The 13,640-nt window shown below is 55.6% G+C and overlaps 6 protein-coding genes across 6 annotated transcripts; 3 read left to right on the top strand and 3 right to left on the bottom strand.

Moving 5' to 3' along the window:
* Positions 1–35: 35 nt before the first annotated feature.
* On the top strand, positions 36–1,115 carry PG997_007960 (S-adenosylmethionine-dependent methyltransferase; the record flags this gene model as incomplete). Its single annotated transcript, XM_066812275.1, has 3 exons — positions 36–93; positions 174–335; positions 412–1,115. 3 exons carry the CDS (start codon positions 36–38, stop codon positions 1,113–1,115), a joined length of 924 nt encoding a protein of 307 aa, XP_066667617.1.
* Positions 1,116–1,972: 857 nt separating this feature from the next.
* Positions 1,973–2,338, top strand: PG997_007961 (uncharacterized protein; the record flags this gene model as incomplete). The annotated part of the gene is made up of 1 exon (XM_066812276.1): positions 1,973–2,338. The coding sequence occupies one exon, from the start codon at positions 1,973–1,975 to the stop codon at positions 2,336–2,338; it is 366 nt and encodes a 121-aa protein (XP_066667618.1).
* A 621-nt stretch (positions 2,339–2,959) lies between these two features.
* On the bottom strand, positions 2,960–3,940 carry PG997_007962 (Aurofusarin cluster transcription factor aurR2; the record flags this gene model as incomplete). Its single annotated transcript, XM_066812277.1, has 1 exon — positions 2,960–3,940. One exon carries the CDS (start codon positions 3,938–3,940, stop codon positions 2,960–2,962), a length of 981 nt encoding a protein of 326 aa, XP_066667619.1.
* Positions 3,941–3,990: 50 nt separating this feature from the next.
* Positions 3,991–5,520, bottom strand: PG997_007963 (uncharacterized protein; the record flags this gene model as incomplete). The annotated part of the gene is made up of 4 exons (XM_066812278.1): positions 3,991–4,302; positions 4,362–4,853; positions 4,930–4,981; positions 5,036–5,520. 4 exons carry the CDS (start codon positions 5,518–5,520, stop codon positions 3,991–3,993), a joined length of 1,341 nt encoding a protein of 446 aa, XP_066667620.1.
* Positions 5,521–7,406: 1,886 nt separating this feature from the next.
* PG997_007964 (uncharacterized protein) lies at positions 7,407–9,866 on the top strand (the record flags this gene model as incomplete). Its single annotated transcript, XM_066812279.1, has 2 exons — positions 7,407–8,037; positions 9,715–9,866. The coding sequence occupies 2 exons, from the start codon at positions 7,407–7,409 to the stop codon at positions 9,864–9,866; spliced, it is 783 nt and encodes a 260-aa protein (XP_066667621.1).
* Positions 9,867–10,345: 479 nt separating this feature from the next.
* Positions 10,346–13,429, bottom strand: PG997_007965 (uncharacterized protein; the record flags this gene model as incomplete). Its single annotated transcript, XM_066812280.1, has 3 exons — positions 10,346–10,804; positions 10,859–13,216; positions 13,286–13,429. 3 exons carry the CDS (start codon positions 13,427–13,429, stop codon positions 10,346–10,348), a joined length of 2,961 nt encoding a protein of 986 aa, XP_066667622.1.
* Between the last annotated feature and the right edge of the window lie 211 nt (positions 13,430–13,640).

A 13,640-nucleotide genomic window follows, 5' to 3' on the forward strand; every position in this document is an offset into this window, starting at 1 on the left:
CAGCCCAGCCTTGCCAAGCAAGACCAGCTGAAACTATGGCCACCCAGCTCTTATTCGACCTCCTTGGACCTGAAGTAGACGATGCAGAAGAAGGTATGCCAAGCTGCCCGTTTTCATCTCCACCCTGCTACCCCAACCTGCCCCTGCTGACTGACTACCGTCACACTATGCAGAAACGTTTCTCCTTTTCAGCCAGGAGATCCCTTCTCAAAATCTTGGCTTCGTCGATGCCCGCGCATCCTCCCTGGATCTGACCGTAGCCGGCAAGGACTATGTCATTCACCAAACCCCCGCCGTTCTCTCCTCCAACCGTGCCGGTGGAACGACAGGCGCCGGTCAGTTGTAGTCCTGTGCCCTTTTGGGGGAAGTTTTGTTTGAGGACTGAACCTGTTCGCTGAAACCCTTGTGAAGTTCTCTGGAAAATCACCCCCATGTTCGCCGACTGGATAGCGTCCCCCGGGAACCCCCTATGGAAGACCGGCGCCCTCACATCCACCTCGTCCGTGATCGAGCTGGGCTGCGGCATCTCGGGTCTCACGGGCATGGTCCTCTCCCAGTCGGTCGCGCGCTACGTCCTGACCGACCAGCCCTACGTCTCCAAGTGGATCGACGCCAACCTCGCCGAGAACGCGGCCAACCTGTCCGCCTCGGGCGCGGCCACCACGCGACGCCGGGGCAAAGCGGCCGCGGCCCCGCCCGCCGGCAACGTGTCCTTCACGCCGCTCGACTGGGAGCTCGACGCGGTGACGTCGCGCCTGACGGGCTCGGACGCCGTCAAGAGCTTCGACGCCGTCGTCGCCTGCGATTGCATCTACAACGACGCGCTGATCCGGCCACTCGTCCAGACGTGCGTGGACGTGTGCAAGCTGAGGACGGCCGCCAGCGCCGCCGCCGAAGCCGAGTCTGGCCAATCCGCCCAAGAGCCCGCCCTTTGCATCGTCGCGCAGCAGCTTCGCGACCCGGAGATCTTCGAGGGCTGGATCAAGGAGTTCCACCGGCACTTTCGCACGTGGAGGATGCCCGAGTCCCATCTCTCCGACGCCCTGCGGGCCAACCCCGGTTTCGTTATCCATGTGGGCATACTGCGCACAGCGCCCTTGGAGAGCCATTACTAGGAACGGCCAAGTAGGTTACTGTTACACGGCCATATGCGACGTTTTGGTAGCAAGGTATTCCGCGTGAGTGGTGTAGAAGGGATGTTCCTCTCCCTAACTATGGTCCTCGGCAGGGCTTTATACCCATCGGTGAGCATGTTCGTTTCGCGAGCCCTTCGTCGTCTGGTGAGGGCGGACGCCTTTGCCGTATGAGGTATTGGCCGTTGATACAATGTGGCGTGTATAACGCAGGCGCAGTATATACACAGGGAGGACCTATGCTCGTCACTCAATATTGTTCGGTACTGTGGGTAGCATCAGAGGACGCGAGGCTTGGATCGTTGCTATTCTTATTACGGTCTTCGAAACTCTACGAGAAGCATGGTCCATCAAAACCCGGGCAATATGAACACAGCACATGTCCAGATATTACAGCACAAATATCGAGATATAGATTCAAACCAAAAGTGAAAACTTCAGGGGTTTATTCCGACTATGGTATCTTGGGGTGTGAAAATATGCGAAACCAATTTCCGACCGAGATCAAAAGAAAGCCCCCGAGCCCCAATCAAAGCACCTGATGCCGCATCATCATCATCTCTTCATGTGTCAGACTCCCATGCACCTGTCTTGTCCTGGGCAATCCAAGAACCAAATAAATCGCAATGTACGAGAATTTCCCCCTATTATGTATACAATCGAAAAGAAAGAGAGAAGATATCCCTCATGATGGCCCGATGTATGAATTTGTGCGTATTAGCCATGATTGTTGATGCCAGTACCATAGCGACGCCGTCATAATTGACCCGCAGTGACAAGGGGGTGAAGTAGAAGCAGCGAGCGCTTGTTTTCCTTTTGATATCTTAACCCTCCATGATATGACCCTGAGGGAGACCACCTTAAAGGTACCCGAGAAGGCAGACAAGGAACCCAATAAGCATCAAGAGTACGCAGGGCAGAACGGCGAAGCAGACATCCTTCAATCCCGGGAGATTTTGCTGGCTGTGGCGGACCCTGCGACGGGGCGTTTCGAAGTCGATGTCGAAGTCCTCGTGCACGAAGGTACCGTAGCGATGGGGCAGCTCGAGGAAGTGAGGCATAGCGAGACCCAGCTCGAGGTCTTCCCGGCGGATCAGCTCCTCAACCTGGTCCTGGAAAATGCGATCATGGAAGTCGCCCGAGGGGGTGTAGTCCTCATATCCGCGGCTCCTTGTGGCAAATTCGTCAAAGCCGCCACGCGGTGAGAGAACGGAAGGGTGATGCACTCTCTCCCAAGTCTGATGGCCCTGAGTAGAGGTAGGCTTGACGTCCATGTGGTCCCGACTAAGGAAGGGTGGAGTTGGGATGGGGTAAATGGCCGTAATAGTTGGAAGATGGCCGTCGGCGTTATCGCAGTTGCTCTGGGACTCTGTCGCGCGGGTCATGTCATCGTCCACTTCGGTATTTGGTTGGTAATCCTCGAAGCTCAAATTGCGATCCATGGTGTCCGCCAATTCCTGTCCACTACTGGTGTCCTTCCAATTGGCAGGAACTTCGGCAGGGAGCTCAAAAGGCATGTTGATGGTAGATGTGTTAAAACGTCGTGCACCGGCTGTAGGCAATTTGAAAGGTTTGATGAAGGTTGTGTGGTTGTTTCGCAATGAGAATTGTCGAGGTTCACACAGAGAGCGTCGGGGATATATATCGATGTTTCTTTTCACAACGGAGAAAGCAATTCGAGTTTTCTCCTTTTTGTGCCATGGGGTGTAAGCCAGCAAGAGACTGAACTCTATACGCTTTCTCCCATACCCCACCAGACTTCATCGAACTTTCCGAGGAAACCGTGGAGTTTGTTTGATACCTGCAAATTTTGCTCGTTTTGCTTGTTACTGCCAATACACTTGTGTTGTGGGATCTGGTGGAGCAACCGGTATGGCCATCTCCTGGGGCGGGATGTAGCTGTTGCTGAACTGCGACAGGAACGCCTGCCAGTCGAATTCACCGCCAAGGTTGACTTCATGGAACTCGGGCGGGTAATGTCCACGCCCTCCCATGCTAGGCCCATGAATATTGGACCACAGGTCTGGGCCGTTGGGGAACATGGACGGTGGTGGCGGTTGAGAAGCCACTGGTGCCGGCGGTGCCGAGGCTGGGGCCGGCGGAACCGAGTAGACGCTCGACACAGACGGCGATGCAGTGGAGGGCGGTGTTGGGTGGGAACTAACGGGCCCCGGCGATTTGCTTTTGGCCGAGAATCCCATCCGAGCGACAATCTGTCGCATGGCCGTGATCAGAGGCGGGGGCGCCAGTGTTCTCCCCAGCTGCGACTCGGCCGCCTCGCGAGCATCCCAAGCCTTGACGAACAAGGGGCTGAAGGCCAGCTGCATAGGGCTCCGCATCTGGCGGAGGAGCTGCCTACGCTCGTGGTTTTCGAAGATGGCCGCCCATGCTCGCTCGCACAGCTCCCCAGTCGTCCGAGTACGCAGATCTTTGACCAGGCAAATGTACGCCGGAAAGGGGAAGTGCAGAGCCGAGAACCAAAAGTAGCCTTTGAGAGTGTTGTTGGCATGAATGGTGCTGTCATATTCCAACAACTTGATGGCCTCGATGAAAAGCGCTTCACTCTCAAAGGGGGACAAGGGAGCAGGGATTTGCATGGCCGTCTTGAAGAAACCTGCGAGGACCTTGAGTTTGCACATACTGACTCGCGTCATCATCAGCGTAAAGTAGTGCAATGGCACTTTGGGATCACAGTATTTCAGGTATGCGTCTTCCATGTGTGTCGAGAGTCGTTCCAGATAGCTTGATAAGCGGTGGTCGGCCAAGTTTGCGACTGACTGAGCCGGGTCCGAGATGACAGGTTTCATTTTGTCGGTTCCTGGAGCTTTGGAGAACTCCAGTCGTGTTAGGGAAAATATCATTTCCGTCGCGCCGGTATGGGGGTTGGCGAATCCTTGGCATGGAGATGAAGGTCGGCATCGTTGATGTTCAATGGCAGTTTGCAGTCACCGCCGGTGGATATGGCTGTCAGTGTAGAACCGGTGATCTCTCCGATTCGCCTATCAAACCCTGCCAGTGTCCACCACAACCTTCGTCTCTCTTCCACTTCGAAAGGCGAGAGATGGAACTGTTGCCCGTCACGATGAAGCCCCATGCGCCAGGCGAGACGGATGCCGATTCCAGTCAGACAGAAGAGTGACCTGGGATCAATGAACGGCCGAATTCCAAACTATAGCAAGGTTAGATCCGGTATGCCAAGAAGATAATATGCAGCCAACCGAGACTTACGAGATAGAGCGTGTACGCTTGCAATATAGTCAAGTCCGGGTTCCGCATGAAACTTGCATTGAGGAGAGCTTGTTGACAAGCCATGTAGTACTTCTTGAGAAGGACAGCCCGCTCTTCGTTGAACATCTCTAGAACCTCGTCGTCTTGGAGAGAGGTTACCGCCATCAGATAGATTGCGAACATTAGCGCCTCGAGGCTCTTGGAGGTCTTCCCCAAGTTGGCGCTTGCCTCGATGATGCGACCTTGAAGTGTAGGGGTATGGGTCATCTTTAGTAGCGAGGACACATTGGTAAGGTATATCTGCCATAGCTGGAATATGTGTATGGCCGAGGGGTGTTGGTCCGTGATGCTTCGGGAGGAAGCTCCCACGACGAAGGGGAAGCCATCTGCGTTATCAAACATCTTGTCATAGGCAGTATTGATGGTTGTGCCTACATCGTCGTCGTCTGACGACTCCCTGTGCACTTCTTCTTCTTCTTCGATTGCGCGAAACTACCATCACATACACATTAGATCATGTAGTCATGGACACTCTCAAGTACGGATTCACGGCGGCGCAAGAACACACCTCTTTTTGGAAAGGGAACCACTTGAATGTTCTGGAATCGGGAATCAGTACACTGCAACACGGTCTCTACGCAAGTAAGCACTGCCAAGATATGTGTGCTGCTGACCTTGGGATGTGGGGAGTTTCGCCGGGCGAGGAGATCAAGTCAGGATCAGACCTCGCGGGCGACTCTCGCACTTTTATGAATTCGGAGTCCAGCTCGTCCCCCTCCTGGACGGTGCCGGGGTCCAGGATCTTGACGTCCGGCCCCAAGCCTTCGAACTCGATACCATGCTGGGTGAGCATGGCCTCGTACTTCCTCAGGCGGTCGACCAGGTCTCGCTCAGGTACCCTCTTCTTGCGGCGCCTCGGAGGTTGCGGGGGGACGACCCGACACTCGACGCCGGCCTTGACGCAGTTGGAACATGGCTTGCTTTTGTCGCAGCGGACTTTGCGCTGCTGGCAGAGGATACAGGAATGGCCCCGGGTGACCTTCATTGCAGCATTCATGTCCGAGATTGGCTGGGCCTGCTGCGGGGCAGAAGGCCCCGATGGAGTTGTCTGCCTGTATGAGTCGCCATCGCCCAGCGTTGAATCGGCAGTGTCTGACATGATGGCTAGCTGGCGGGTATGTGTGGTGTAGTGGTTCCCTGGGGGCAAGATCGGTCCCGACGAGCCGCCAGGGGGAAGTGACCCGTCAATCAGCCGTATCGGATGGTCGCAAGAATGCGGCACAGACTGATCCGATGCGTGCCTGCTTGGGATGGGCTGCCAATGGCCCGGCTGCCTTCAGCTGTGGTGTTGCCCAGAGGCACAGCGATCTACCAAACCAACAACGAGTTATATCGGTGTCGGGACCGAAAAGACCGGTAGTGCGACTCCAACCAGCGTATTGGCTGGACGCAGGCTGGGGCAGAAAAAAAAGAAGTAGCAGGCGGCGGCGTATGTAGTGGATTGTTCAGTATGTAAAACAAAACAAAACAGGACGGGTGAATCACCAAAACCAAATGGTCAAAAAAGAGGCGGAAGGAGATTTCGCTCGCTTCGCACCTCGGGATCGGCCTCAATCGATGAAAGATATCAGGTAGAACAATACAGAAGAACGGCGTCGGTTTTCCAAGTCCCGCCCCCCGCAAAGTGGACGCGAATCGTTCAACAAGGGCTCGGTTTCAAGACTGGCACTGGCACTGGCGCTGTCACTGGGCGCAAGCGAGCAGAGATTGGCGGAGCGACGACATGTCAGGTCCTTTCATGTCCTTGCTGGCGTCGCCTTACTTGTCTGAGCAAGGAAGGAGACACAGAAGGTCCTGGGACTTGTTCGGCTGTTACACCTTGCGCTCTGGCCGAGTGTGGTGTGCCAGCAACCCACAAACTGCCACAAACAGCTCTGGATGGCCAGGATGGGTAGCAGTGGCAGCCTGGCGGCATACACTCGTAATGGATAGATGGGAAGGATTGGTCTAGTGCCCAGTGGCGTCTTTGATGCATGCAGTAGCCATGCCAGTATCACTCTTCACCTTGATCACTCCAGCCAATTACGCGATGGAAGGGGATCGGTACATGTAATAGTCGCCAGGAGAGGACATGGGGGGTAGGAGGAGAGGGGTCCAGAAGAATGGGGTAACGGTGGTCGGGTATGAGAGATCGTATTCGCGACCGAGAGACGCACGAGCAGGTGCTTCGGTCCCGAAATCCTTCTATTTCCGTCGCCTTGCTGGAAGGGGAATAGTCTCATGATGACATGATATCGGCCTCGGGGGTACGTACCTTGCTACTTTTAACGACCGTCCATCCGCTACCTAATATAAGACTTTGAGAGCCGCCAGGGCATGCGAGCACAGCAGCCGCGACTTAGTAGATAGACCCCAGAGCACGTCCTGCAACGGCCGCAGGGCTCAATCTCGTCTGGCGGACCTTCCCCAACCTCAGCTGCGGAACGATAATGCGCTTCCCAGCTCATGTGGCGTACTCTCTCTGCCTGTTTGCCTGTCCCTCTCGGTCGACCCAGCTTGGCTATGTATTATGTATGCATGTATGTATGTTGGTCCCCAAGACGACTAACAAAAAAGCAAGACATGTTCGTCTGCCCGTTTGCTAAGGGCAACAACGGCGTTTACGGGCGCCGATGTGCCGTCTTATGCTGCCTTCTTACCCCCAAGGATCGGGTCGCTAGCTGTTCGTGAGGCACCGTCATGGGTTGTGTGCCGGCACGGTCTATGACATGTCCGGATGCATAATATATTTTTGTTCTCGCGTGGCCGAGGCTATATGTTGATAGTTCTGTCTTCCTTCTGTACCTAGCTAGCCATCCTTTCCAACAGATCCATGCCGTTCCCTTGAGACAAAGCTGCCCTTGCCATCCCTTAGCCTTCCGCACGGCTTGCATCGTAGGGATCCAGCGCTATCCATATATCGCAACCTTTTCCCCGACCTGTTCTCTTTCGTCTTCTCCTTCTTCTGTTCTGGCCCACCCCTTGCTGCCAGTGTCGTTTAGAATTATGTCGTCCATAGATGCCCCAAAGGCTGCCGCGGCCACATCTGCGCCGACGGACCAAGCCCTGGAAGTAACAGGAAACGCAGATAGTCACGGGGCGGACAAGTCAACGCCAGCAGTTCCAGCTACTTCCGATCCTAGCAACTTGAATGGAGAAAGCAGCAAGAATGCCTTTCCTGAAAGTACCAAGGCTTCTAACACGACAAAGGCAAACACGCGAGGGCCGCGGAAAAGTAAAAGCGACAATGACTTCTCGTATGGGCGCATCAGCATCGTCTCATACAAGGATATCAGCAAGATGCGGGAGAGCAGCTGCCAGACTGACCCCATCGCCATCTCGGGAGAGAAGGCCGACGAAGCCGCTCCTCCAACAGCACCGGTAGCAACAGCAGCAGCAGCAGCAGTAACAGAACCGGCGTCCCCCACGCCGCAGCGGTCTCAGAATGAATACCATGCCGCATCTAAGGGAAGCAGCACCCTTATCGCCCACGATGGCAACAAAAACAGCCCAGTCGACATCGAAAAAGGAACAGAAACAGTAGCTGTACCAAACCAGGACTCTTCAAAGGAAGCGTCGCCATCAGGACCACCTGGCCCGCCAGGGCCGCCGGGGGCGGACGATGACGAAGCAGAACGTAACTTCAAGCCCAAGACGCTCAAGTTCTGGGCCATCATGATATCCATCTTCATGGCCATGTTCCTGGTGGCGCTGGACCGCACCATCATCGGCACGGCCATCCCCAAGATCACCGACGACTTCCACAGCGTCGGCGACATCGGCTGGTACGGCTCGGCCTACCAGCTGACGACGGCGGCGTCGCAGCTGCTGTTCGGCCGCATCTACCGGTTCTACAACATCAAATGGTAAGTTTTCTAGTAACAGACCAAATATGCCATCTCAACTAACCGTTTGAAATGTAGGACATTCCTGGCAAGCGTCTTCATCTTCGAAGCCGGCTCCGCCATCTGCGGCGCCGCCCCCTCCTCCATCGTCTTCATCATCGGCCGCGCCATCGCGGGTCTAGGCGGCGCCGGCATCTTCTCGGGCACCATGATCATCATGATACCCATGATCCCGCTGCGCAAGCGGCCCATGTTCCAGGGCGTCTTCGGCATGGTCTTCGGCATCGCCTCGGTCATGGGCCCCCTCGTCGGCGGCGGCTTCACCGACGGCGTCACCTGGCGCTGGTGCTTCTACATCAACCTGCCCATCGGCGCCGCCGCCGTGGCCTGCCTGCTGCTGGTCCTGCGCGTGCCCGCCAAGAAGAAGGTCGCGCAGCCGGGCGTCTGGGAGCAGGTCCTCCGCCTCGACCCGCTCGGCACCTTTTTCTTCGTGCCGAGCGTGGTCTGCCTGCTGCTCGCGCTCCAGTGGGGCGGCTCGACCTACTCGTGGTCGAACCCGCGCATCATCGCCCTGCTTGTCGTCTTCGGCGTGCTCTGGCTCGCCTTCATGGCCGTGCAGGCGCTGAAGCCGCAGACGGCCACGGTGCCGCCGCGCGTCATCGGCAACCGCTCCGTCCTGGCTGGCGCCATCTTCATGCTGGCCATCGCGGGCTCCATGCTCATGACCATCTACTTCGTCCCGCTCTGGTTCCAGGTCGTGCAGGGCGTCAGCGCCGTCCAGTCGGGCATCTACACCCTGCCCTTCGTCCTCAGCCTCGTCATCGCCAGCATCCTCAGCGGCATCGTCACCCAGCGCATCGGCTACTACGTCCCCGCCATGCTGGTCTGCCCGAGCCTCATGGCCGTGGGCGAGGGCCTCATGAGCACGTTCCGCGTCGGCGAGGTCGCGAGCCACTGGATCGGGTACCAGTTCATCGCCGGCTTCGGCCTGGGCATCGGCATGCAGGCCAGCAGTCTGGCGGCGCAGACGGTCCTCCCCCAAGCCCGACGTGCCGACGGGCATCTCCATCATGTTCTTCGCGCAGCAGCTGGGCGGCGCCATTTTCACCTCGGTCGGGCAGAACCTCTTGAGCAACTCGCTCGTGGACCAGCTGCGCAACGTGCCGGGCATCCAGCCCGACGCCGTCGTCGGCGAGGGCGCCACCAACTTCATCAACCAAGTCCCCGCCGACCGCAAGGACGAGGTCCTGCACATCTACAACGGCGCCCTGACGCACATCTTCCGCAGCGCCATGGGGGTCGCGCTCGTCGCCGTCGTCGCCGCCATGTTCATGGAGTGGAAGAATCTCAAGAAGACGGGGCCTCCAAAAGGGGGCCCGGCTCCCCCGCCACCCAACCGGCGGCGGCAGCGGCACCTGCATCCGATTCTGCCACGACTCGTTCCCCGTCTTCTCTGGGACATTCAAAAGCGTCTCTGGAAAAGTCCACCCCGTCATCGGTGCTTGTAGATGATGCGCCTACTGCAAAGAAGTCCCATGACGAACCCTCTGCGCCAGTCATGGCCCAAGGTACGGCGGTGCCAAACAAGCAAGCTCAAGATACGGGCGAGGTAAAGAAGTGACCAGCTCAGTTTTAATGATTGATATCCGGGAGGGTTTTCATGTGGAGTTTCATACAGGGTTCATTGTTTCGTCGTAAAATGCATAGTGGCGGTCATGGGTTAATGTACCCATAACCATGACAATTGGCGCATAATATCACTTTTCCCAGTACTTTATGCCACTCAATAAGTCCATGTTTATACATAAAATAGAACATACGCCATCACAGATAGTCGAATGATATTGGTTGACCGCAAGCTTTGCCGGACCATGATCATTGCAAATAAGAATGCCCGTCAAGGCGGGTCACTGTGTCCTAAGAGTACGGCTAGGGTATAGAGAAAGCCAATGGACCGTTCAACGCTGTTGTGGCCGATAAATATGTAACGTGCCAAGTCCATCCATCTCCCTCTTGAACCATCAGTTTATGTACCGCATCGCTATGATCCCCTAAATTCATTTCAGACGTAAATATCGTACGCAGGCTTAACCCCCTTCATCACAGGCGCGCTGCCATTATCTCTTTCTTGAAAATCTTCACTCCCCAGACATCGTAGAAAGCGATATTCTCAATAATGTCCAATTTCTGCCACCGTTGGGGATTGCCATCATCTTCGTCACTGTCGCTTTCCTCGTCCCAGCGATCATCGGGAAAGGCAGGATAGTCATCCTCAACGTCTGCATTGGCCGGCACGTTCGGGGAGACATCTTTGCCCTTGCCCTTCTTTTTCTTCTTCTTGGCATTCGGCAGATCGGTTCTGCGCATTATACGCTCAGCACGGTCATCGTCTCCGATAGACAGCCACTCTAGCTTGAGTTCTGGGAAATGAGATATCGTGTCAACGATGAAGCGTCTCGTCTCGCGCATCACGGACAAGCACGTATCGTCGCTTCTAAACGATATGACATGAAGGGCCCGCAGATTTGTGAGCCCAGCAAGGTGCTGCAAGAATGTGTGCTACAGCGAGTTAGTGAAACTATCATCGCATCGGAGGCATAGAGCGACACTCACCACGGACTTGATGCCCATAATCGCGGCTAATTCTTCAAGATCCTTCCCCTTGCGGCAGATCAGTTGAGTAGTCCTCTCGTCCGCGTCCCAAGTATCATCAGCGTCATTCCTGATCATCAGCCGCTTGATGGTGTGCATGTGTCTCTTGAGGGCAAACCGTCGAATTTGCTCCAGAGTAATCTTAGTCTTTGGGGCAAAACTTTCCGGTTTATACTTGACACTCCGCTCAAGCATAAACAGCTCCTGTACCTGCTCTAGTTGCGATACAAAGTGTAGGAACGGCAGTGACACGTGATCTGTGAAGATCTTGACGAGCGGGAGAGGTGCCAATTTGTTCTCTTTGGCAAGCAGAGCCCAAATTGGGGCCTGGTTGCCGACATTCAGAAGCGTCAACTTTCTCAGAGTATGGAGATCAATGGCACGACCAAGAACCGATGCCTTGGTAGGAATAAGATGGAGACTCAGAGACTGCAGAGCTATGCCCCGTGTGCCGCGAATATATGCACTGATCTGACGGCGGAGCTCCTCCTTGTCGTCCACAGTGTGTGCATCGTGGCTGTCTCCGGCATCTTCAAGTTCGGCCTCCAGAATGTTCATGTCGTGTTCCTTGTCGGAAATTTCGAGTCCCTTCAGTTTCTCAGCCGCGGCTTGCAGCGAAGCATTGCTTAGTTTCTCATCCGAATCTGGCGCATTGTGGACTTGTAGGAGCTGTGAGTTTTGGGCAGCACCAGGGCTCTGACCCAAACACACCAGAGGAGTGCCCGTAACCGCCGGGCGTAGGTCTTCAAGCGCTGGGGTCGAGTCACTTGGGTGAAAGGCAGCTGGCTCAACAGTAGAAATATCCATATGTGTCGCCTCAGCCTTACTAACGACATCGCTGTTGACATCCTCTTGTTGCTCTACCAGCTGCTCCTCGGGCGCCGCCACATCGATATCTTCTGGTCTCGTCTCATCCTCGTCATTCTGGACTTTGGGCATAACGCTGCTCAGAGCTCCTTCGGCAACTGTTTCAGCATCGTCGTTTTCGGAATCTGCCATATACCCATTTGGGCCGCTGCTACTAGGGCCGGCGCCGTCTGCAGCAGCTCCTTCGCTAGTTAGATCCTCTTTGAAAGCAACATACTTCTTTGCTGCTTCAACCATCAATTCCAAAGTTTCCTGGCGTTGAGGCGTAAGTGTACGGCTGCCATCAACGCCTAGCATCAACCGCTTGGCCACGTTTGCCATGGAACTGATAAAGCGGTGGCTCGCATCCTGGGTCGTCAACTTTGCTTCCGTCTTCTTTTCCTTGCTGGTTGGTGATTTTCTCGGAACAAAGGGTTCAATATCGAAGATGCGGCCCAATACCGACTCCTGTATTTTCCGCTCTTCCTGAGCTCGGAAGGCTTTGGCCGGTCCGCTTCCGTCATCATAACCAGAGGACACCGGGACGACTTGGAAGTCATCATCTTCGTCGGACTCATTAGGATCGACGAGGCATGGTTTCCGCGCCTGGGTTGCCAGAGCGTCCGAAAAGGAGAGCTTAAGCTTTTTCAGCGTGGAAGAAGAGTTTCCGATACAGTTCCTGATTTCAGTCGCTATGTCGAGACAATCAATATCAAGAACGGCAAGGCTTTCGAGATTGCGAAAGCCACCAATTGTTGATGGATCTTTCTCGGTACTTGTCTGCTTCTTCGGCGGCTTGGTCTTCAGGCTGTGCTTGGCGGCAGGCGCGTGGCTTGCAGCAGGTACAGGCGCCGGAGGAGGAGGACCCCAAGTGACGGTGCCAGGGCCCCCAAAAATGGATGTAAGGGTCGCTCCACCAGCGATTTCTATAGAGGGAACCACTGGCAAGGGCGGGATGTGTGCCGCGGTTGGCATAGGCATGGTGGTTGATAGCGAGGAATAGTAAGGCAGTGGTGGCGGCGGCTCATATAGAGAGCCGCCCGACTGCATGCGAAGGTGGACATGCTTCAAAGATGAGATGTTGTGTAAGGCTTTGTAGACCGGCCTGCTTAACTCGACGCGGATGTTCCAGCGGAAGGAGTCAAGAGAGGTAGCTTTCCGTAACGTGAGCAGCAGCAGCGAGTTCATAAACTTGCCACAGCTCACGCCGAAAAGGTACGGCTTGTAGGCGTTCTCGGCTTTGTCTCCGGCCGACAAAGTATCCAGAGAGATATCTCGTAGGTGTTGCGCATAGTTGTACTCGCTGGTGACAAACGTATCCAGTCCGCCGGCCAGTCCATCTATGGGCGAATCGAAACTCGGGTCGTCCTCATCTGGAAAGACAATGTGGAAGTTGCGGTAGAGCTGTGCGGCAGCAAGCTCACGGAAGCTCTTGCAGACGAGCGAGAGGCAGATCAGATCGCACTGCGAGCACTGCACAAATGAATCCAGGTGTTAGTTCAAGGCGACTGCTTGCGGGTAAGCTGGAGGCAAAGCACTTACGTTGCTGAAGATTTCCTTCTGTAACTCCTCGGGCAGGCTTGCGAGGCGCGAAACTTGGGCAGGCTGCTGAGTCGAACTGGCAAGCGCGGCCTCGCCAGCAGCCGGTGCCTTGTCTGAGGCTCCGGGCGCCGCTTCCACATCCATAGTTGGCTTGGGCGCAAATGAGGCGGGCAGTTAAAGTGGTAGATGCGATGAAAGAAATAATGTCTTAGAAGGCCCAAGACAGGGAAAGAGCACGAGGTAGGAAGCCGATGTGTCAGGGTTGAAACAAAGGCTCTTGGTGCTCAATGGTACTGAGTAGTTGGAGGGCGGGTCGTGGTGGTGTATCGATCAAACTCCGGTTCGGGCACTCCGA

This window comes from Apiospora hydei, assembly GCF_038363865.1.
Source record: "Apiospora hydei strain CBS 114990 chromosome Unknown utg000006l_segment0_segment0, whole genome shotgun sequence".
Classification (NCBI taxonomy): Eukaryota; Fungi; Ascomycota; class Sordariomycetes; order Amphisphaeriales; family Apiosporaceae; genus Apiospora; species Apiospora hydei.